Here is a 23,848-nt window from a genome sequence, read left to right on the forward strand (position 1 = left end):
CGGTATTTAAAAACTTCAGCAGTGCTGCTGTGTCTGATCCACTCATACCAGCACAACACACACTAACACACCACCACCATGTCATTGTCACTACAGTGCTGAGAATGATCCACCACCTAAATAATACCTGCTCTGTGGGAGAACAGACCATTGAAGAACAGTGTGAAAGCAGGCTAAAACAGTATGTAGAGAAATAAATGGACTACAGTCAGTAATTGTAGAAGTACAAAGTGCTTCTATATGGTCAGTGGAGCTGATAAAATGGACAGTGAGTGTAGAAACAAGGAGGTGGTTTTAATGTTATGGCTCATCTGTGTATTTGCACTTAAAGTTACTTTAATTAAAGTCTGATGACAGTTACCAAGGCATATAAGCCAGAAACTTGGGATATATTGGGAAAAGTGTATATTATTAAATGGTAAAGCTGTAAACTTTAACTGTAAACTATCTAAAATTACTTATTATAAAAGGTTGAAGATGTTAGCATATTTAAATGTAATTTAAATGTATGTAAATGAATATTTTAATTTTAAGTTTAGAACTTGGCCATGTAAATCTTTTAAAGCATACAAAACATTCAACAATCAATAAAAAAGGTGTTTGGACTTTTCCAAGCTAAAAAACAGGGTGGGCTCACCTCAATAATGTGCTCTGGTTTTTGTTCTCGGTCCAGGGCTGAGAGAGTGCTGATCACACCTAAGCAAACACAGATAGAGTGAAAGGGTAATCAATAGCATGACACTCAGATGGACGGCACACCTGTTTGTGTACTACTGAATGAAGTTTTACTCTCGCTTCCCACAGTTTTACTTTCAGTGTTTATCTAGCTCGGTTGTTTACACAAGGTCAGCTTCTCGGACGTAGTTACTCTTCACCCTCTTTATTATGGTCAGTATTTGACCACTTTTGCAGTTGTCAATAAAAGCTAGTTGTAAAGATCTAACTGTACATAAGCTGAGAGCTCAATGGAGGCTGAGATGTGTGAACAAATAACTCGCCCTAAATAACTGTATTTTAAGTAAGAAAGCCTTTTATAGCTGAGTGTGAAGTGACAGGTTAGGTGAGTCTTCAATTGCAATAGCAGATTCTTGGCTGAGGGAAGATAAAATACGACAGCAGTTTACAACCACGGTTATAAATGTTTAAGCTGTCGTTTCTGCAGAAATAGTGGGAGGGAGATATCTGTGGGGGGGCTTCTGTTTTTACAGCACTCAAACTCAGCCGGGATTTGACAACTCTGTGTTTAGGCAGATGTCATTTTGGAAAGACTAGTTTTAGCACTGATGTTTTTTGTATGATATAACAACATCCAGAAGTATACAGTAGTATACAGTTTTCCCTACAGTCAAAAGTAAAGCTGTACATATTCTTGCAAATGACATGTATGTTATGAAAGTAAGGAGATGTCAATGATTAAATTGTCCTTTTTAAGTTACAGAATAATAAAAAATATATACTTCTTTGTTGTAAAAATGATAACCACTGTTTACTGTGTTCTTTGTGGACCTTAGTTTATTAATTTGGCGCAGTAATAAGTACTATATCATTGTAGCCTAGTTGGTAGAGCTTTGGGCTATCAGTAGGAACATTGTCAGGTCAAATCCAGGCTCTGCTACACAGGCACTGTTGGCCTCCTGAGCAAGGCCCTTAACCCTGTCTGCTCCAGGGCCGCCATACAGTGACTGACCCTGTGCTCTGACCCAAGCTTCCAAACAAGCTGGGATATGCAGAAAAAATTATTCCATTGTACTATACAAGTGTATATGTATAAATGACAAATAAAGGGATTCTTCTTTTTCTTTACCTATGTAAATACAGATGCTGACTTCTCTGTTCCCATATAAATAAGGTTAGTTTGATTGTTGGTTGGTTAGTCTTGTTGGTCTTGTTTTAATCATTCTGCACAGGACAAGACTATTATGACATACACTGATCAGCCATAGCCTTAAAACCACCTCCTTGTTTCTAAGTACACTGTCTATTTTATCAGCTCCATTTACCATATAGAAGCACTTTGTAGTTCTACAATTACTGACAGTAATGACTCTGACTCTGCATGCTTTGTTAGCCCCCTTTTATGCTGTTCTTCAATGGTCAGGACTCTCCCAGGACCACTACGGAGCAGGTATTATTTGGGTGGCAGGTCATTCTCAGCACTGCAGTGACACTGACATGGTGGTGGTGTGTTAGTGTGTGTTGTGCTGGTATGAGTGGATAAGGCACAGCACCTGTGACCACTGATGAAGGTCTAGAAGATGACCAACTCAAACAGCAGCAATAGATGAGCGATTGTCTCTGACTTAACATCTACAAGGTGGACCAACTAGGTAGGAGTGTCTAATAGAGTGGACAGTGAGTGGACACGGTATTTTAAAACTCTGTGTCTGATCCACTCATACCAGCACAACACACTCTAACACACCACCACCATGTCAGTGTCACTGCAGTGCTGAGAATGATCCACCACCTAAATAATACCTGCTCTGTGGGGGTCCTGACCATTGAAGAACAGGGTGAAAGCAGGTTTAAAAAGTATGTAGAGAAATAAATGGACTACAGTCCATTACATATGGTAAGTGGAGCTGATAAAATGGACAGTGAGTGTAGAAACAAGGAGGTGGTTTTAATGTTATAGCTGATCAGTGTACGACATTTATGTGCCAAGTATTCTTTGGAATTTTACACATTAAACCACCCTTTTCTTTTGCCTTTTGCAGTTGTACGTATTAATCTTATCTTAAATCACACAGAATAGCTACACCAAGTTGTGAAAGCCGTTATCCTAGTCAGAGTGCTCTCTGTGGAAATGAGTCATGTTCATCATGGCTCTGTTCTAACATGGAGGTATAAAGATCTCGGGCTCATTTTGCCTGAGGAACAGATCTGAGCAAGCACAGTAAAATGTCTTGACGATTGACACATGCTGTAGATTCTACTTTGAAGCAAGCATGTTTCATCAACCATTTAATATCCTTGATGCTTTGATGGTCTTTGTAGTCTTTACCAGAAGTCTGTCTTTTTCTCTTAATTATTTTAACGTGTGGGCTTAAAACAGTCGTTGTGAAACACAGTTTTTTGGTTTATGATATATACAACAATTTATCATAAAGCATAGATTGTTACCTACATGGCATAATTAAATCAGTGTTATTTTCTGTACTTCAATGTAAAGAAGTGCACATTTTAGAGATCGTTAGCTAAACAATTTTCTTTTTTTTTAAAGTTTTTTTTCCCCCTAATCTAGTCGTGTCCAATTACCCTGATTGCGTCCTCTATACTGATTCGTCTCTCAACTGACATACACGTTGTCAGTACAGACTGCATTTTTCACCTGCACGCGTCGAGTTCATACACTGACGGGCACTGTGTATGGAGAGCCACACCCCGATCAGCATTATTCCTCAGCCCTGTGCAGGCGCCATCAGTCAGCCAGCAGGGGCCGCAGTTGCACCAGTTATGAGGACCTCTGATTCGACTTTCTTACCCTATAACCATGAACAACAGCCAATCGTTGTTCATGCTGCTGCCCAGCCCAGTCGGAAAGGCAGAGCTGAGATTCGATACAATGTATTCGAAACCCCAACTCTGATGCGCTAGCGTACTTTACCGCTGCGCCACCTGAGCGGCTAAAGTTTATTATTTTTACTAGGGATGTAACGATACACTCTACCCATGATGCGATACGACTCACAATACTGGGTTCACAATACGTTTTTTACAGTTGTAGAAGTGCTATTTCTGTTTTTTTATATCTATCAACAACCAACCAACCAGGTGCAAACTACTTAATAGATGAGCCTTGTAATTCAGAATAACTCGAGCAATGTATTTAAATTTTTGGCATAAAGCGGACGCCAAAGCAACTTACAGTCTAAGCAATTTAGGGTTAAGGGCCTTGCTCAAGGGCCCAACAGTGGCAACCTGGCAGTGGTAGGGTTTAAACCAGTGACCTTCTGCTTACTAGTCCAGTACGTTAACCACTAGGCTACAACTGCCAATGCAAGCTTAATATAAACTGTGCAGCATTATGTGACTAAAAAAATGGACATGTAATGAATTAAAATATGATATGCAAAAAGTTTTTTAATAATACTTATAGACAGTGGGTGTGTTCGAAAAGCTAGTGAGCTCTCTACATAGACAGCATTTAACGTCATCCTACGCACGCTCCAGAGAAGGAGGCTGTTCGAAATCCTTGATGCCTTAATAAGCTGTCTAGTTAGGCATCTAAAAAATTCTACGTTATTTTGACTCAAGACTGAGTGAGCATTGAAAGCATCCTTAGTGATCAAGGCAATCCCGGCATTCAGCATTTTTCTCACAGAAACATAACTTGAAGGGAGATGTTAGTTGACATGCTAGCGCGCTGTGCCACCTCATCCAACTGGTTTGAATGGCAAGAACTGTGTTAGCTTAGTAAGCGAAACCCGATGGAATCGCTGTCTAAGTAGTGCGTTCGAATAACCTGCCTTATAAGTCGATGACTTATTAGAATCCTCTCTACTGAGTCAGCTGCCTATGTAGGCAGTAAGACAGCAAGGCAGCTCACTAGGTTTTCGAACACACCCAATAAGTATAGACAAAGTTCTGTATTGTTTTAATACAAAAATAAAAATGCAAATTTTAGAATCATAATTATTAATTTTATATTAATGTACATTTTATAGACTAGGGATAGTGGTAGCCTAATGGGTAGAGCTTTGAGCTATCAACTGAAAGGTTGAGAATTTGAATCCCAGCTCTGCCATTCAGCCTCTGTTGGGTCCTTGAGCAATGCCCTTAACCCTCTTTGCTCCAGGGGTGCCGTACAATGGCTGACCCTGTGCTCTGACCCCAGCTTTTTAACAAGCTGGCATATGTGAAGAAAAAATTTAGTTGTACTGTACATTTGTATATATAACAAATAAAGGCATTTTACATTTTATAGATTATATATGACAGGATTATATTGTTTTGCTATTACCGTATATGACAGAATTTGACTGATAGTTCAATTGATTTTTCAAAGACTCAGTGTTGAGGAATGATCTTTCAACTGAACACATTAGCATTACAAAGAGAGCAATCAGCACTGTGCAGCGTTCATACTACAATGCAAACAGCACTTAACATTATCACCTCAACAAGGCAGTCATAACATGACCAGTACTTTTATCTTAAAGCTGCACATCACAGACGCTTGTTGGTCTGAGGTAAAGCTAATGAAGCAATAACAAATTAAGAAGCTGTGAAGTGACAAGTGCAAGCTTGTGATGCATGCTAATGTCATTCTAATTTACTGAGACACACTTCAAAGATTTTGACTAACCTGCATTGTAGTCACTGGTTTAAAATAAGCCCTTTTAAAGCTTTTGTGTTCAGGGGTCTTACATTAAAGGTTTGACAGATATTTTCAAGCAGTTAGTATTTAGCATCTGTTCCTTTTGCAACACACCTCGGTTACACCTAGTTTGTGCCTGAACTTGTTTGAATTGTCATTTGCTGCAGGTTATTTCTCTGCCTGCTGCCAAGACCTGTCATTATGAAGGTTTGTACCACATCAAATGAAGAACACAATTGCAAGAAAAACTTGGTGAACAGTTTGGAATTAACTGTATTTCTGAATTCATTACTCGTTAAATGTGATCTGATCTTCATTTAAGTCACAACAACAGACAAAACATTTTAACTATTAACCGTATTTTTCAGGTATTTTGAGAATACATGTAATCATACAGTATTTAGCTTGTGAGGTGGCAAGGTGGCTAAGTGGGTAGCGCTGTCACCTCAGCAAGAAGGTCCTGGGTTTGATCCCCAGGTGGGGCGGTCTAGGTCCTTTCTGTGTGGAGTTTGCATGTTCTCCCCCGTCTGTGTGGGTTTACTCCGGGTGCTCCGGTTTTCTTCCCACAGTCCAAAGACATGCAAGTGAGGTGAATTGGAGATACTAAACTGTCCATGACTGGGTTTGATATAACCTTGTGAACTGATGAATCTTGTGTAATGAGTAACTATCGTTCCTGTCATGAATGTAACCAAAAGTGTAAAACATGACGTTAAAATCCTAATAAACAAACAAACAAACTATGCACCCTGTGAAAGATGTGTGAACCATGGTATTTAATTGGCAAGAACCTTTCCTGTAGCTGCTGATTTGTGTGTGCAATGAACAGTCTTCTTTAAGTAATGCATTTACATCTGAATTGGGTTAATATTCTAAATTGTTACCTGATCCCGTCCAAACACAACCCTCTTTTTTATCTGGGCTTGTGATAGGCACTGAGAGTGTACCTCCCAATGGCTGGGCTGTTTGACAATGCCCTCCTCAGACATAGCCGTTCATGTCTATGTAGATGCCTGAGCAGCCAACAGCCCTTATGCGATTCGAATCCCTGTGCCACCCGAGCATTCGCTTCCCATCGTTGATGAAACTAATTTATTTTTTGGGTTCTACAAAAGCCATCACAAACCATAAAGTGCAATTTTCAGAACATTTAGATTAGGGATGTAACGATGCACCACAAGACGGTAAAAAATCGATTCACACATGTAACGATTCAAAACATGTATAATGAATCAATATTTACTTTAAACAGCAGAGGGCACTGGTGCTATTCACCTCGCCTGGTTGACGTCACTACAAGGTTGCCAGGTTCGGAATTTTTCGGCCAGATTTATTTATATTTATATGTATTATTCATTTATTTATTTAATGTGGGATTTATTTCATATCAGGTTTTTTTTACACAAAAAAGGAAATGTGCAGCATTGTTTGGCATAGTTTGTACCTACCTCAGAAATAAAAGGTCATTCATTATTTAGATAAATAAAACATAAGCACAAATACAGTATTTTATAATTCTTTTTTAGTGAAATAATAAAAACTTTGTCATTTGTCTTCAATTTCATTTTGTTTAAAAAATCGGGAAAAAATCATATCGTGAGTCACATTGCATCGTGGGTAGAGTGTATCATTACATTCCTAATTTAGATGCTTTCTGTCTAGATGCAGATTTGTTTGTCCAATAATATAACCTGGATAAAGATCAGACCACACTCTATGAGTAATTACAAATCTGGGTAATTTGGGAGGTTTTATCTACTTTTTACCTATAACAGTAAGACACAAAGCAAAAAGAAATATTCAAAATACCTGTTTTTGAGTTGATGTTAAAATACGTGCGTTGAGAATCCAAGATCTGAAAAGTTAACTTCCCCTTAGAGGATTTGTCCTGGTCAGTAGCGTCCACTTTTAAAACAGATGTGCCTTTGGGCAGATTTTCTTGGACTGAAGCAAAGTAGATAGGTTGAGACGGCTCAGGGGGGTTGTCATTAATGTCCAAAACCTCAATATACACTTCGGTCCGGGACATCATGGGGACAGTGCCCAGATCAGTGGCATACACGGTCAGCCAGTAGTGTGGTACAGCCTCCCTGTCCAAAGTGTCTGCCACCTTAATAACTCCTGAAATAGAGAACAATGCAGTTTTAAATACATATATTATCAATATTATATATTATTATTATATTATACACCGATCAGCCATAACATTAAAACCACCTTATTGTTTCCACACACACACTGTCCATTATCAGCTCCACTTACCATATAGAAGCACTGTGTAGTTCTACAGTTACTGACTGTAGTCCATCTGTTTCTCTGCCTACTTTGTTAGCCCCCTTTCATGCTGTTCTTCAATGGTCAGGACCCCCACATGACCACCACAGAGCAGGTATTATTTAGGTGGTGGATCATTCTCAGCACAGCAGTGACACTGACATGGTGGGGGTGTGTTAGTGTGTGTTGTGCTGGTATGAGTGGATCAGACACAGCAGCGCTGCTGGAGTTTTTAATCACCTCACTGTCACTGCTGGACTGAGAATAGTCCACCAACCAAAAATATCCAGTTAACAGCGCCCCGTGGGCAGCGTCCTGTGACTACTGATGAAGGTCTAGAAGACGACCAACTCAAACAGCAGCAATAGATGAGCGATCGTCTCTGACTTTACATCTACAAGGTGAACCAACTAGGTAGGAGTGTCTAATAGAGTGGACAGTGAGTGGACACTATATTCAAAAACTCCAGCACAACACACACTAACACACAACCACCATGTCAGTGTCACTGCAGTGCTGAGAATGATCCACCACACAAATAATACCTGCTCTGTAGTGGTCCTAGGAGAGTTCTGACCATTGAAGAACAGCATGAAAGGGGGCTAACAAAGCATGCAGAGAAACAGATGGACTACAGTCAGTAATTGTAGAACTACAAAGTGCTTCTATATGGTAAGTAGAGCTAATAAAATGAACAGTGAGTGTAGAAACAAGGAGGTGGTTTTAATGTTATGGCTGATCAGTGTATTTCTTATTGAAATGTACATTAACATTTATACATTGGATAGATACTTTTATTCAAAGCATCTCACAGTTGATACAATTTCAGACACTGAGAGTGTCTGCCACACAGAAGCAGTTAGCATGCAGTAGGTAAATATTTGATGGTTCTTTTAACCAACTGGGAATATTTGGGTAGAGTATTTGAGTATTAAACCTACCTGTCTCTTCATCTATGACAAAGACACCAAGTCCTGTTCCATCATGAATGTAGTATCTGACCACTCCATCTCTCCCCAAATCTTTATCCAGTGCAGTCAGGGTCAATACTGGAGTGTCAACTTTGGCATCTTCCTGAACGGTAGCATTGTATACAAAGTTGCTAAACAGTGGTTTATTTAGATTTTCATTCACATCCAGCACTTCCACCTCTACGAAACAAGAGGATGACAGGGACCTTGGGCTTCCATGGTCTACAGCTCGAACAGTTAGGTTATAAAACTTCTTATTTTCAAAGTCCAGTTCCTTCTCAAGAGTGAGTAATCCTGTAGACGAGTCTAACAAAAAGGTCCCCGACACACTGTTTTTCAGATTATAGCTTATGAGGCCGCCACTGCCCAAATCTAAGTCATAGCTTTCAACCCATAATAACACTGTGCCTGCAGGGGCATCTTCAGGGACTTTAATCTTGTAGACTTTGGGCACAAATACAGGTGGATTGTCATTTATATCTTCTAGGACAACCACTAGATCTGCTGTTGAGATAAGCTGAGGGTCCTCTTTAGCTTGATCCCTGGCTTCAATCTTTAAGTCGTATCTGGGGAAAGCCTCTCTGTCCAAACGTCCAGCCACCCTTACTTCTCCAGAGGTTTCATCTACTTTGAATAGGTTTGTAAAAGTTAACAAGGTATACCTGACGATTCCGTTGTCATCCTGGTCATAATCTACAGAATGGACTTTAAATATGCTTTTGTCAATGGCCGTGTTTTCAGAAATTCTCAAAACGTATCTAGGTTGAGAAAATAGTGGTGGATTGTCATTAGCATCCAGAATATTGACGGCAAGAAATTTCCATGCAGATATTTGTGGAATGCCTAAATCATACACAGTTATGTTGAGAATATAGAATGCTTTTGTTTCTCTATCCAGCGCACATATTATTTTTAATTCTCCTGTGTTCATGTCTATCGAAAAGCATCCGTCTTCATTCCCACTTGAAATTGCGTAGACAAGTTTGCCGTTAAATGAACTGTCATTATCAGTGGCCTTAAAGTGTAGAATGGACTTGTGAAAAGCGAAGTCCTCCCTGATGTCGATGGTGCTCGGAATGTCCTGAGCAAACTTTGGAGAGTGACGATTGATTATGTAGACATCAGAGAAGGTCTCATCCTCTGAGGCAGTAAGGACAGGCTTCATTGATTCAATAAGCTTCTCTCTTAACTGCTTGAACACCCCAGTTTCCTGACAGTCTGCTATGACTTTCTTTCCCTGACCTGTAACATGCACAGTGACGGTAGTTTCCTCAGCACTATATTTTCCATCAGTTACTTTTATTTTCAGGGTATACCAGAGACTTCCTCTCTTCAAGGTGGCTAGGGGAAAAGGACGAGCGAGAGTAATGCTTCCCGAGACAGGGTGAATGGCAAATAATTTATCTTCATTTCCTGACACGATTGCATACCGTATTTGCTCCAGCTCATCCAAATCGACCGCAGAAATATCAACAATGCTGCTTCCGGCTTTGAAGTCTTGAGGTATTGAGACGTTGCATGCTCCTTTATCAAAAACTGGAGCATTGTCATTGACGTTGGTCATCGTAATGATGGCTTCACACTCACTGACACGGCTAAAAGGACTGCCACTATCAGAAGCCCAGATCCTAAGGTGGTACCTCCTTTTCATTAGCTCATAGTCCAACTCTTCAGAGGTTGAGATGATCCCTGTCAGTGCATCTATGACGAAAGGTATTGGGGCTGTGTTTGCAAGTGCGTAGGTCACAAAACCATTGTTGTCCTTGTCCGGATCAACGGCAGAAATGCTTAAGATGCTGGTTCCTATCGGGGCATTCTCAGGCACAACGGTCTGGTATGAGGGTGAAGTAAATCTAGGAGCATTGTCATTCTCATCAATGATGGTAACTATGAGATGAGCTTCAGCTTCACCAGGAGTTACCCCAACATCAAACTCATAATGAGACTGTTTTTCAAAGTCAAACTTCTCTGAAGTAATAATAATGCCAGTTTTTGGATTGATTTTAAAGTTTTGACTGTCTGAATTACTTCTGATGTGGTAGGTGACATTTGCTGAAGTATGATCCAGAGACACTTTAACAACATGGGTTTTTGGAGGGGAAAATTCACTAAGGTTAACTTGATATAAATTCTGCTCAAATTTCAGGGACGTAAATTGTGCAGGGATATGGATGTTCTTAAGTGGTGATAGCAAAGGGGGGCTGCTTTTATCCTTTGCTTGAAGAGAGATATTCAATCCGAATGTGTTGTGTGACCAGTTAATCCATTTTGTTGAGACCACTTGAAAGTCATTACTCCCGAAGCCTGACGGAATAATGTCAAAATTCTTCTCTGGATCCCCGGCAACTATACTTACAGAGGAAACCCGTGTCTTCACGTTAGGCTCAACATTGACACCAATACTCATTCTTTCTCTGTCTGTTTGAAGGGGTTCCAGAGTGATCAGTGAGGTCAGATTAAAATTATCAATCACCTTTTCGATAGTTACAACAACAGTTGCGACGTTTCCAAACTTCCGCACTCCGGAAATTTTCTTGGTCCTGTCTTCTGCCAGAATGGTCAGGTCATACCTGTCTCTCAGGCTGGCATTAAGCCTTTTAACCAGTGAGACGGTACCCGTGCAAGGATCCACTGCAAACGGATGCGATCTAGTGGTAAAGGAGTAATAAAACTCAGCATTGCTGCCAATATCAGCATCCGTCGCGCTCACTCTTACCACACTTGTTTTAATCGGGGTGTCCTCTCTGAGAACCACATTGTAAGACGCAGGGTAGAAAAGAGGTTTCAGGTCGTTTTTATCGAGCACTTGAATCAAGACTTTTGTTTTGGCTTGGTACTCGTACGTGCTTTCTGTAGCTTCGACGGTAAGCGTGTAGGTATCTCGAACCTCCCGGTTGAGCAGGACAGGAGAGAGCGAGCTCCCGCTGCCGGTTGCTATTCTCAGGAAGCTAAAGTCCCCTATGTGTACTTCTTCTGCTTTGAAAAGGCCATCTTCATTACCAGCGACAACTTTGTACTTGATGTTCCAGAGGGGATCGGTAACTGTAATGCCCATTCGAATGAGGCTGTCAACGTAGGTCCTGGGGGCAGAATTCTCATATATAGTGGCATTATATAGGTGATGGGTGAATCTCAGAGGAGAACTGTCCTTTTCCAGGCTCTTCTGGCATCTGGCTACGTGCAGAAGAACTGTTATGATGCCAAGCAGTTTAGCCCCGTATGTCAAGGCCATTCTTATTGGCTCCACATGGACCCTCAGTTCTAGAAAAAAGGTATAGAGAGATGATTGTGTGAGTGTTGAATCATGGCTTCAAATACATTGATTTTGTTATTAAATATGTAATTTATATTTATTTATTATTTAATATGATAAATTCAGTTAATTATTAGTAAATGTATTACAATGTGCAGAATTGTGTTCCCTACACAGATCAGCCATAACATTAAAACCACCTCCTTGTTTCTACACTCACTGTCCATTTTATCAGCTCCACTTACCATATAGAATCACTTTGTAGTTCTACAATTACTGACTGTAGTCCATCTGTTTTTTTGCATGCTTTGTTAGCCCCCTTTCATGCTGTTCTTCAACGGTCAGGACTCTCCCAGGACCACCTCTGTTAGTGTGTGTTGTGCTGTTATGACTGGATGACACAACAATGCTGATGGAGTTTTTAAACACCTCACTGTCACTGCTGGACTGAGAATAGTCCACCAACCAAAAATATATCCACCCAACAGCACCCTGTGGGCAGCGTCCTGTGACCACTGATGAAGGTCTAGAAGATGACCAACTCAAACAGCAGCAATAGATGAGCGATCGTCTCTGACTTTACATCTACAAGGTGGACTAAAAAGATATGTAGAGAAATAGTCTTAATAATTGTAGAACTTAGTGCTTCTGTATGGTAAGTGGAGCTGATAAAATAGACAGTGAGTGTAGAAAGAAGGGGGCGGTGTTAATGTTATGGCTGATCAGTGTATGTTTAAAGTATTTAACATAGTTTACAATACTTATTTCACACACACACACGCACACACACACACACACGTTCAGTTTGCGTTGCCCACTAAGTGAAAGCCCACTGGCAAATATGTGATCTCCTGTTCTAACATGTCTTGACAAAAGCAAATTTTATTGTGCAACTTTGCAAAGCACCTTTACACTCTTTCAGACACACCGGTTCTTTTTAAGTCTGCTTTTCACATGGTGAATTAAGTTAAAAAACCTGTTGTTGTTTTTGTCTGCATTTTCCAAGGAAATCAACCAGTATTCAGCGCCTGAATTTACTCTGCCTTAGGTTAACTTGCACTATTTGGTTATGGTACCTTTATAGTGTCTGAACAGCATGAACAGCTGACAATTCTATTTAATTATTAGATTATTTTTTATATAAAATATGTGACATTAAGAAACCTATTCAACAAGTAAATCATCTACAATATTTAATTTTTGTTTCTAGTCGATCTATATGCATTGTTTCAAATAAAATAATACAGTTTATTACCATTTGAAAAAGGGAATTGTGACATTTAAATATATACATATATACACGCCCTGTAACTGTAAGAATAGATCTGATCTCATGCTACACCTGCCAGCTTACTGAATCTGTTCATAGTCAATGCCTGTTTAAGAAATGTGTGGCTGAAGTGTTTCAACTACTTCATAAGGATTACCATATCATTTTCTAGTGAGGTCTGTTAGTACTGTAATAACTAGTCTAAAACAAGCTTTTGAAATAAGCCAATCATAGACAAAACATATCTGGAGACAAAACATATCTGGAGAAGGATAATGATCTTCTCAGAGGCACTGAACATTCAATCAATGCACCAAATTAGTCAATTCACCCCTCAAAATCTATTACTGTGTTACTCTGACTGAATTGCAAATGTCAATGGCTGCAATTGAAAAGATGGTCATGGATTAACTATGTACAATATGGTGCAATCACATGCCTTCATGGAAGAGTTGTAAGGAATCAAACCCTCAAAAAAGCATATCCATGCTCACAAAGTATTGCGAAATACAATTTGAATGTCTTCCCAATAAAATGGCAGAATGCTCTGTGCTTTAATGTGACATTGGAGCCTGAAAATTAAGCTTTATGTATAGGATCAGGCAGAAAACACCACACCCAGTAAATTATGGTGCTGCTGACGCATCTTTTTAAAAGCAAGAAATGGATAGAAAAATAGTTCTTAATTCAGGGAGAAAACTTAAGATAAAGCTGCCAATGCAACACTGTAATACTCCTACATTTAATTTGAATTGCCTGTAACATCATCCAGCATGACCGGTTTGGCGGTGGGTCATTGGCGGTCTGCGGAGGCATATCCTTGGAAGGTTGCACAAACCTCCATGTGATAACCAATTGTACCCTGACTGCTGTTTGGTACCAGGATTTAATCCTCAGAGCCACTGTCAGACCTTAGGCTGGTGCTGTGGGCCTGGGGTTCTTCCTGGTGCAGGATAATGCCCGGCCGCTTGTGGCCAGAGTGTGTAGGCAGTTCCTGGAAGACGAAGACATTGATACCATTGACTTGCCCTCATGTTCCCCAGACCTGAATCCAATTAAGAACCTCTGCGATGTTATGTATCAGACTGTCCGACACCGGCAAGTAGCGCCACGTGTCTGGGAAAAGCTCCCCCAGGGCACCGTCCTCTGTTTTATAAGGAGCATGCCTAGATGTTGTCGGGAGTGCATACAGTCAACGTGGGGGCCCTACACACCACTAAGTCACAATATGAGTTGCCATGATAAATTTGATGCTATTTTGATTAGCCTGCGATTTCAGAATTTTAATTCAGGCGTCAATGGGTTGATGATTCCATTCACAGTTGTTACTCTATTTTGTTCTCAACAAATAACACAATTCAATATCAGTAAAGATTTTTAACTTGAATCTTTTGTTAATTGAGATCCAATGTGTGATTTGAGTGTTCCCCTAAATAGGACAGGTCAGGGCTGGTCTATTTATGTTGGATTTGTAGTAGCAAAACCCTAAAATCGCTGTCCAGGATGGCTCAACCAAGTACAAGAAAGGTAGGTTATTATTTGTTAATTGTTCACATAACATTTTACATTAACTGCTACAAATACCAAAATGTGGCAAGTGAAAGGGGTTCAAAACTATAAAAACATGAACAAAAAAGTGAAGTTTTCCTCAACTGAAGTTTCTCATGTGACCCATCTTATATACCATTTGTAACTATGTGTGTAATTTATGGAAATGCAATTCAAATTCCATCTCAAGGTGAAGTTTGTTTCCTTGAGACTTTTACCTGTATAATGGTAAAATAAACAACAGTTGAGGTTAAAAGATGTGAACCCCCACAGGGAAAAAAGCTGGTTAGAAAAGTGGGAGAGCAGGTGATCGTATCTGTGACTAACAGGATGTGTCAGAGTCTACAGTATCGCCTACCTGTAGCCACATGCTTAAGCCAGCAGCGTAACCTCACAGATTGGGTTTCACCATGTGGGCAGAAACGCATAAAAAAATTAGCTGCTGATCCTAAATCTGCTTCCTCTTATTTATATAATGCTGCTATTTTGTACAAGTTGGGACATTTGTAAAATGCGGTTACAAAATAATCTGTGATTTGTTTTTTATCTTACTAAAATTGAAAGTAAAGATTTCCAATGTTTTCACTGATTAACTGATTGTATTTTCTAAATAAAAACACATTTAGAATTTTATGCCTGCAACACTCAAAGTTGGGACAGGGGCACGTTTAGCACTGTGTTCCATCAGACCTTTAAATGGTTTGGGAACCGAGGACTCTAATTGTTGCAATTTTGCAAGTGGAATTTTTCTTCATTCTTGCTTGATATGAGACTTAAACTGCTTAGCAGTCCATGGTCACCATTGTCTGATTCTCCACTTAAAGATGCAATATACGTTTTCATCAGAAGACAGATCGAGCATACGCATGTTGTGTCTCTGAAACCACACTGTTGTAGTGCATACAGAATTAGACCTGGCATTGTGTCGCTAAAATAACCACAAGAAAAGATGTAATCTTGTCATCTTTTAGTCCATCTGAGATGAGCTCAAGCCAAGAGAACTCTTGACTTTGTCTTAGTGTAATAGAGTTAAATGTTGCATTTTTTTTTGAAGAAGTGGCAGACTGTGTTAAGTGACAACAGTATTAAAGTACTCGCGAGCCCATACGGCTGTATTTATCACAGTAGCATGAGTTTCTAACAGAATATTGTCTCAGGGCTCAAAGCTTACGCACGTTCGGAAGTAGTTTCCATTCTTTCTTTACATGGACTGAGATTTCTCCAGATTCCCTGAATGTTTTTACAATGTTATATAAATAAAATAGACAGTGATAAATATTTTTAACTAATTGATTTTTTGTCATTAAGTTTGGAACACAGTTATGAGCCATGGCCCATCAGTACAGACTGAGCCTTTCATGGATCCTCCTTTTATACCAAATCGTGATTCCCTCAACGATTACCAGTTCATCTGCTTATTGCGGGATGTTTTAACACTGTTTCTTTATTATTCTATCAACCTGTTCATTTTATTTTGCCTTTGTCCCATTTTTTTAGTCCTGTATCAGTATTCTCCCACCATTGGCTTTTGGTGAAATACATTTAAATACAATTAAAAATGTTGCATGGTATATAAAATAAATAAAATGTTGCATGGTATATAAAATGAATGGTATATAAAACATTTTTAATTGACATGTCACAATTTAGTCTGGACTAATGACTTCTACAAGCTACTGGGGTAATACATTTACATAAATTAGATGTTTCTCAATTAATAAGATCAATTAAAAAGATCAGACTGAAGGAGTTGTAAATGTGACCTGAACTATAAAAAAAGAGTACACACAGTCTAAATCTGCAATTTTTGGACTAGATCTATTCATTCAGACCAAGTTCATAGCCATGAATCAAACATTGTGGGGGACCAGTTTTTGTTTTTTGGCAAAAAAATACTGTATACTGAAATCAAAAACAAAAAAAGAACATTATGGGTTAGTTTTGGCCTATTTTTAATGCATATTTCTAATTTCCCTCAGAATAAATTATCTATCTATCTATCTATCTATCTATCTATCTATCTATCTATCTATCTATCTATCTATCTAAGTCAAATTATCTCTAAATCCTTAAATTTACAAGGATCTTTTTAATACATAAGCAATTATACACAATTTATAAATGTTTAGTAGGATTTAAGTCAATATATTGGATAGACAATGCAAGTACGTATATTTACGTTCTTAGCCAACAAGATTAAATTTTTTTGTAATATGTTATATGTCCTGGTACATTTGCTTATTCATGTCTTTGACGATAATGTGTTTTACCCCAGTATATATGCAGAAAGCTGCCCCATGTCATGATGCTCCAACCTTCATACTTTATGAAGTATGAAGGATATGTTGTTCTTAGGCTAATACACACGAACAATTTTTGTCCAGTTATGATAGGATAGACCAAATAAGTACAGAAAAATCTCTTTTTGTTTTACTCAAACATTGTTCTGATTTGCTCCAGATTTTTAGACATGCTACTTTTTATGACCCCAAATCAGTACGGAAAATGCATACATTTCTTTTGTTACTTTTATTTCATTGCAGACAGTATGAACCCAAGAGAAATTTTTTCAGTTTGTTCAGTCAACTTCAGACAATTTCATTTTAACACTCTCCAAAAAGACAGGATGGGGTAATTAACGGCTAGTAATAAGTTAAAAAAAAAATAATGATGATGTGATGAATCAGGTCAGGTCAACAAAAACAAAAGCAGTATCTAAGTAAGGCTGAGACTTTGAGAATCAAAGATGGGCAGATGATCTCCAGTTTCTTAAAAAAAGGGATTCACAAATTGCCCCTTATACAGTACATAATATCACTAAACAATTCAAGAAATCTAAAGGAATTTCAGTGCATAAAGGTCAAGGATAAAACCTAAGCTGAACACCTGTGATCTCTGTTCCCTCAGACAGCACTGCATTAAGAACCGCCATTCATCAGTAATGAACTGCTGAAAAATGTGGCGACACCTGCACACCTTAGGACATGTGTGCAGGAAGAATGGGACAAACACCTGAAACACTTCATCGCTTGGTGTCCTCGGGGCCAAAATGTCTGTCAAGTGTTATGGAAAGAAATGGAAACATAACAAAGTGGTAAATGCTTTATCATTCCAACTTTTTTTGGAATGTGTTGCAGGCCTGAAATGCAGGAGTGTATGTATATTAACACATGACATATCTTGGGTTCATACTGTCTGCAATATAATAAAAGTGAAACTCAATGTAACACTGCAGGTTTTCTTACTGTCCCAACCTTTTGTGACTTGCGTGGGGTGTATCAATGAGGATAATTGCATTGCACTACATTGCTTATTGTTCTAAGGTGTGATCGTTACTTTTACCGTTTTAACGTTCTCTATTTCCTCATCATTAGTCTAAAAGCACATTTGAAATCTTGCATGGCACATCAGTACAGGTTTACAATTTGTGCTTTCAGGACCTTTTTACCTATTATTTCAATTTAGAACTAAAATAATACACAGATACGTAGTAAAGATTATGTTGACTTTAATATAAAATAAAAGATAAGTTACAGTGTAGAACTTTCTACACTAAAATTAATGATCCAAGTTGCTATATGCATCATTTGATTAAAGAAACCCACAATAAATTAAGGAAAGAAGTTAATGTTATTAGGTTTTTTACACAAAGATGTATGTGTACAATTATCTAGTCACCACAAAAATGGCATATGTCAAAAATCTCGGAAATTTTGGGACTTTTTGACCTTAACTGTAATTGTATATATTGTACATGTCAGTGGTTTTGTTATACAATGCATACTATAGTAAGAATTACAAGTTTAATCCAGTTTTCTTAAATGTAAATGAAAACAGGAATCACAATATGTTATTAAAATAATATACTTAATATAATTTAGTTTTTTGTAGATACATTAAATGGCATTTACAGGTACTGGTAGAACAGGTAGACAGATATATATTAAACATTAGGTATTTTTTTGTTATTGCTATTTAAAGCAACTTCAATACATTTATGACATTTTGCAGATACTTTTATCCAAACAAACTTACAATTATGATTTATTACAATGTAAGCAATTAGAGGTTTGCTCAGGTGCCCAACAGTGGCAACTTGGCATTGGTGGTTCTCGATCTAGTAACCTTCCGACCAATAGTCCAATACCTTATTTAACATTAATTCTGTAAATGCACCCTTCTTAGACTGACCTGTCTCCCCACCTAGTACTATTTGGAATTACACAGTCCAACGAGTGGACACTTAGGTCAAAGGCCTTAACTGTTGTGTTTGAGTCCGTGTTCCATCTTTAGCTTTCAGAGTTAAAAAAAATTTTGGGATACGACACTTACATGGACTTTAAGATGAAGTGAAATGTGATTGTATTTGTGAGAGTGTGAGCAAAAGCAAAAGAGATGAAGAACGTTTTTACTTTCCATCTTTTTAACCTTGCTTATTAATTTTTTCATAGCAGGACAGATCTTACCAGCATGTTACCATACTTTAAAGTGTCTGATTGCTAACCCTAACCCGAGTCTTTTGTTATTTGAAGATATTTATGTTTTATATTGATCTTCAAGTCACCATTAACACTTTGTTAAAGTACAAATTAAGCCAGAGCCATTATGTGCTTTAAAAAAATAATTTCTACGACCTCATCGGTCTAAACAGATGTCATGTGTGGACTGGAATGAGGTATTTTATGGCCAAGTTAAAATGTTATTTCAAAACATCAGGAGTATGGTTATCTACAACGTTAAACTCAGGGCATCTTAACCCTGTATACAGATCAGATCGCTTTGTCAGATTAAACATGAAGTAGGTTTAACTGTGGTCTATATCTAAAGTGCATTATTTTCTGTTATCTAATTTACAAAGTCATATTTTTAGACTGCGATGGATTGGCGCCACGGCCAGGGTATTTCTGCCATGCGCCCAGTGTTTGCCGGTGGAACTTGCCCTGCCGTACCAGGATAAAGCAATTAATAAAAATGAAATAATATTAGAAACTCAGTCTTCATTTTTGATGAATGGCTGCAAATTTCACATCTCATATTTCAAATTTTTCCAAATGCAATTGTATTTTTTTATGTTTTTGTTATACCGCATGACAATTAAAGGCTGTAGTACACAACTAAATATGAAAATAGCATTATGGTAGCATTTTGACAGTAGCCGTATGTGGTGATAAAATACTGTTAAGTGTTTCTGCACAGTCGCAAGTTGCCCTAAAAAGTTTTAAACAATTTGTTGTACATTTTTAGAAATGAGCATCATACATGATCTCAGACTACCAGGACATACTTTTAAACAAAAGATTGACTTATCAGATTAATTTGTATGTAAAGAGAACTGTGTGACAAAAATACAACATGTTATTCTGCACGTTTGTTAAAATTTGAGCGTATATCTCGACTAGATATGTTCTGTAACTTAACATTTCATTTTTGTGTTTAAAACAATAAAAAGCAAAAGGTATGTTGTGTGGGATAACCTTGCTATTTCTGCTTTAAATCAGTGTTTAGAATAAAGTTCATTTAAATAATGTAGCAATTAAAAAGCTGAATAATAAAACCCCTCTTTTAAATTCCATTAGTGCATAAACTCATTAAAACAGAGCACAGAATCTTTTCAGACACTGCATCTTTTTACCAAGTGTGAAGTCATAGCAGATATGTCTTCATGCAATTTAATTACAATAATACTCTAACAAAGTAAAAAGAGGGGGGAAAAACAAATCTGCCCTCATCATGTTTTACAAAATATCGCAGAAAATGAGCCCCGAACTACCTAAAAGTTAAAGGTATTAAGAGCAGCCCACACACCTCTCATCAGAGTGAACATACCTGAGGTCCTGAGTGAAAACTCCTCATGAAATACTGCCTACAGTTTCCTACAGCTTCAGTAAATTCCAACTTATAGTACAAGGTTGTTGGTTTTCCATTATTCAAACAAAAAAAAAATCCGACAAAATCCTTCTAATCCAAACTCCTGACTTGTTTTACACCACAGTGAATGGTGAGTGTTACCGTTCTGGTGTGACACCTTGTTCCCTCAGGGCGTTCATCCCCTCCCCAGTGTGTCCCGCCCTCCACCTTCCACCCTCCTCCCATCTCTAACACCCAGCCAGACACCATGGCACATGTCTGTCTTCTCTTTCTGTTTCTTTCCCTTTTTTTCCCTCCCTTTCTGAATTTGGGCTTTGGGCCATGGGTGGATATGTGTGTGACGCAAAGCCTTTTCGTTTAGAACAGTTTTATGCAGGTAGCTGGGATTAAACTCTTGGCACTGTCTTTAGTACTTAAAAGAACACCTTAAACGTGTATTCTTCGCTTTTCAACGATACACTGAGAGAGATTAAGATCTTACAATGGCAGGAGTTTGTCTTCTGAAATGTGTTAGATGTAGGGTGACCAGAAGCCTGTTTGTCCCAGGACTATTTGGTATTTGGGATTTGATGTGGGTGTCATAGCTAAAAACTGTTGTTTTTTATTTTTATTTTTATTTTTTTCTGTATTTTCATTGTTGGTTGTGCAGAATACACACCACATGCAGTTAAATATAAAGTTATATGAAGTTTTCAAACAATTGTAAGAGACATAATGACAGTCTTGGAATTTCAATAATAGTGGCTAATGGATTGAAACTCATTGGAACCCACCTTCTAAAGTTCCAATCAATTCTTATTAATTATAATTAAATAATGCTGGTGATTTCTCTTTGTACATATACAGTATAGGAGTAGTCTGACAGCACCCAAATATTGTATTACTATATTTGTCCATGAGATCAAAACTAGACTTCATTTTACTGTTAAAGGTGCTGTTATTGGAGCTGCCGTATCATTCCTGCATCTCAGTCCCTAAGACTTCTGAAATTTAGTAGAATTAGGGTAACCACTCATAATATAAATGAAAACGCAAACTTATCTAAGATGGTAAAGACTTGGACAAAAAAGAACAGCAGATCTTATAATCTACAGGATTTTTGATATAAAGCTACTAACTTCGTCTCCCAAATGGAAATTTATTTGACTTTTTTAACAGTCTAGAAAGGCAGCTGTTGACTCCTTCATGGCTGATTTATGGTAATTGTGTTTGTTAAACCTAAGCTGTGGTGACACGGTGGCTCAGTGGGTTGCCCTGTCGTCTCACAGCAAGAAGGTCCTGAGGTCCATTCCCAGGTGGAGCGGCCCGGGTCCTTTCTGTGTGGAGTTTGCATGTTACATACAAGTTAGGTGAACTGGAGGTACTAAAAATGTAGTAAAAGGGAATGTGTGTGTGCATGTGTGTGTGTGTGTTTGCCCTCTGATGCGACCTGTCCAGAGTGCTTCCTCTAGGAACCTTTCACCCATTGAAACGCTTATTTTATTTTTTAATGAGTATGTCAGAGCAATAAACTGTGATTGTTTATATGTGACCAATTTAAAAAATGGAACATTAATTGTTTGTCTCTCCACCATTATTTCAATGACTCTGTCCCAAATAGGGCTTTGAAGGCCAGGTCGAAATAGCAGTGGATGACAGGATACTAAATCATTTTTTGGATCATCAGTTGGACTTTTTGTCAGGGTTTTTATCATTTGTAATATTATTTACTAGACAAACCAGTGATCCATATGGCCAAACAGTTCCAGTTTTGATTTGTCATGCCAAAGAATCTTGTCCCATATTTCTGTAGTTCTATCCAAATTCCTTCTGTGTATTGGTATGGTGTATGGTCCTGAAGACAACAGAGACACTAAGGACAAGATTTTGGGGCTTTTTTATGCCCAGGCAGGTGTGCTAGTACACCACAAGTTTGGAACTTTCACACAATACCCCCAATGGTGTCTCTAGAAATTTTCATGGTCTTGGAAATCTTTTTTGTGCAATGAAATGATCTCCTCTCTCGGCTTGTCAGCTTGTGACAACTCAAGATAGTAATAGATGCCATTTTGGAGGAGGAATTTTTGCCCTTTCTTGCTGCAGTTTGCAGTCACTGTTGTCCGGTTCTTTCTGACATGCTGCTACAGGAGACAGATCTGTAATGCGGACAGGCTAGTCAAGTCTGTATCTGTGAAGCCACACTCTTAGAGAGTGTGCAGAATGAGCAATGGCATTGTCTTGCTGAAATAACCATGGACTTCCCAAGATATGTCTCTTTAAAATCCCAGTAGAAGCCTCTGTGTCAATGGTACCTTCACACATATGCAAGTTACCCCAGCTGTGGGGACTGATGCACCCCTGTACAATGACAGATTTTGGCTTTTGCATCTATCTCTGACAACAGTCTGGATGGTTATTTGGCGTTAAGAACTTTTTGTCCCAGAAAAGCTGAAACGTGGACTCAACTGACCAGAGTTTTCACTATCTTCTTCCATCTGAGATGAGCTTGAGCCCAGAGAACTCAGCTGTGTTTCAGCTGTCTAAAAATATAGAACTTTATTGTAAAGTGTAAAGGATAGTTAATTAAACAATATTTTTTTTCTTTTCTTTGAGTATTTGTGCTTAATAACTAAGGATTAGGCTTATGCATAGTCTTAAAAAGCTCATAAAGTAGAGTTATTATTACTATAAATTAATGACTGACCTGCAGCGTGACCTGCTTTTGCCCAAAGTTGTGACCAAGCTAATAATAAGGTTAAGAACCACTGCCCTAAAGCCAGTTATCTTTGTTTAATTGTTATGTAAACACAGACCACTGCTCACTCCTAGACTATTCATCGTGTGAGGCGTGTGAGCCTAAGCAAATTCTAAAAAGAGCTCAAACCTTCAGGTTTCAGTATAAACCTGAGCCCCAGCCACTGCTCCAGGGAGAGTATTGTGTTGATAAGATCAGTTTTTCTTTCAGCAACCTTAACCCTGGTCAGTCGTTTTAATCTAAAAAGTCAAGCCGGGATACAAGGTGTGTCTTCCCAGCCACAGAGACACACAACCAGTTCTACTAATTAATACATGATATAATTAGGTGTCTACCAGGTAAATAGTACCACATATAAAGAAGCTTCAATTTACAGTGACTGAATTACAGTTCCAAACAGAGCAGTACTGATAAATTGTATAACATTGCCAATAATCGGCTAACAAAGTTCCAAGGAAGCCAAATATTGGGTGTTTAAATTGCAGGTTTATCAGTCACATGACAAAGCTGAAAATATTTAATGTTGAAAGGAAACAGTCCTGACTGTATAGTTAGAACTCATTGATTAGTCACCACTAGGCAAAGATGTGAGATTTGTTGTAGTGGGAAC

The 23,848-nt window shown here is 38.3% G+C and overlaps 1 protein-coding gene across 1 annotated transcript in view; it reads right to left on the reverse strand.

Moving 5' to 3' along the window:
• Nucleotides 1-20,498, reverse strand: part of fat2 (FAT atypical cadherin 2) — an 81,148-nt gene extending 60,650 nt beyond the window's left edge. Inside the window, exons 1-4 of the mRNA XM_063000612.1 lie at nucleotides 20,463-20,498; nucleotides 8,536-11,826; nucleotides 7,130-7,441; nucleotides 638-696 (exon numbers count right to left, since the gene is read on the reverse strand). Of these exons, the coding sequence (XP_062856682.1) occupies nucleotides 638-696; nucleotides 7,130-7,441; nucleotides 8,536-11,797 (3,633 nt within the window). The 5' untranslated portion in view covers nucleotides 11,798-11,826; nucleotides 20,463-20,498. The remainder of the gene's footprint in view (nucleotides 1-637; nucleotides 697-7,129; nucleotides 7,442-8,535; nucleotides 11,827-20,462) is intronic.
• Between the last annotated feature and the right edge of the window lie 3,350 nt (nucleotides 20,499-23,848).

This window comes from Trichomycterus rosablanca, chromosome 8 (genome assembly GCF_030014385.1).
Source record: "Trichomycterus rosablanca isolate fTriRos1 chromosome 8, fTriRos1.hap1, whole genome shotgun sequence".
Classification (NCBI taxonomy): domain Eukaryota; kingdom Metazoa; phylum Chordata; class Actinopteri; order Siluriformes; family Trichomycteridae; genus Trichomycterus; species Trichomycterus rosablanca.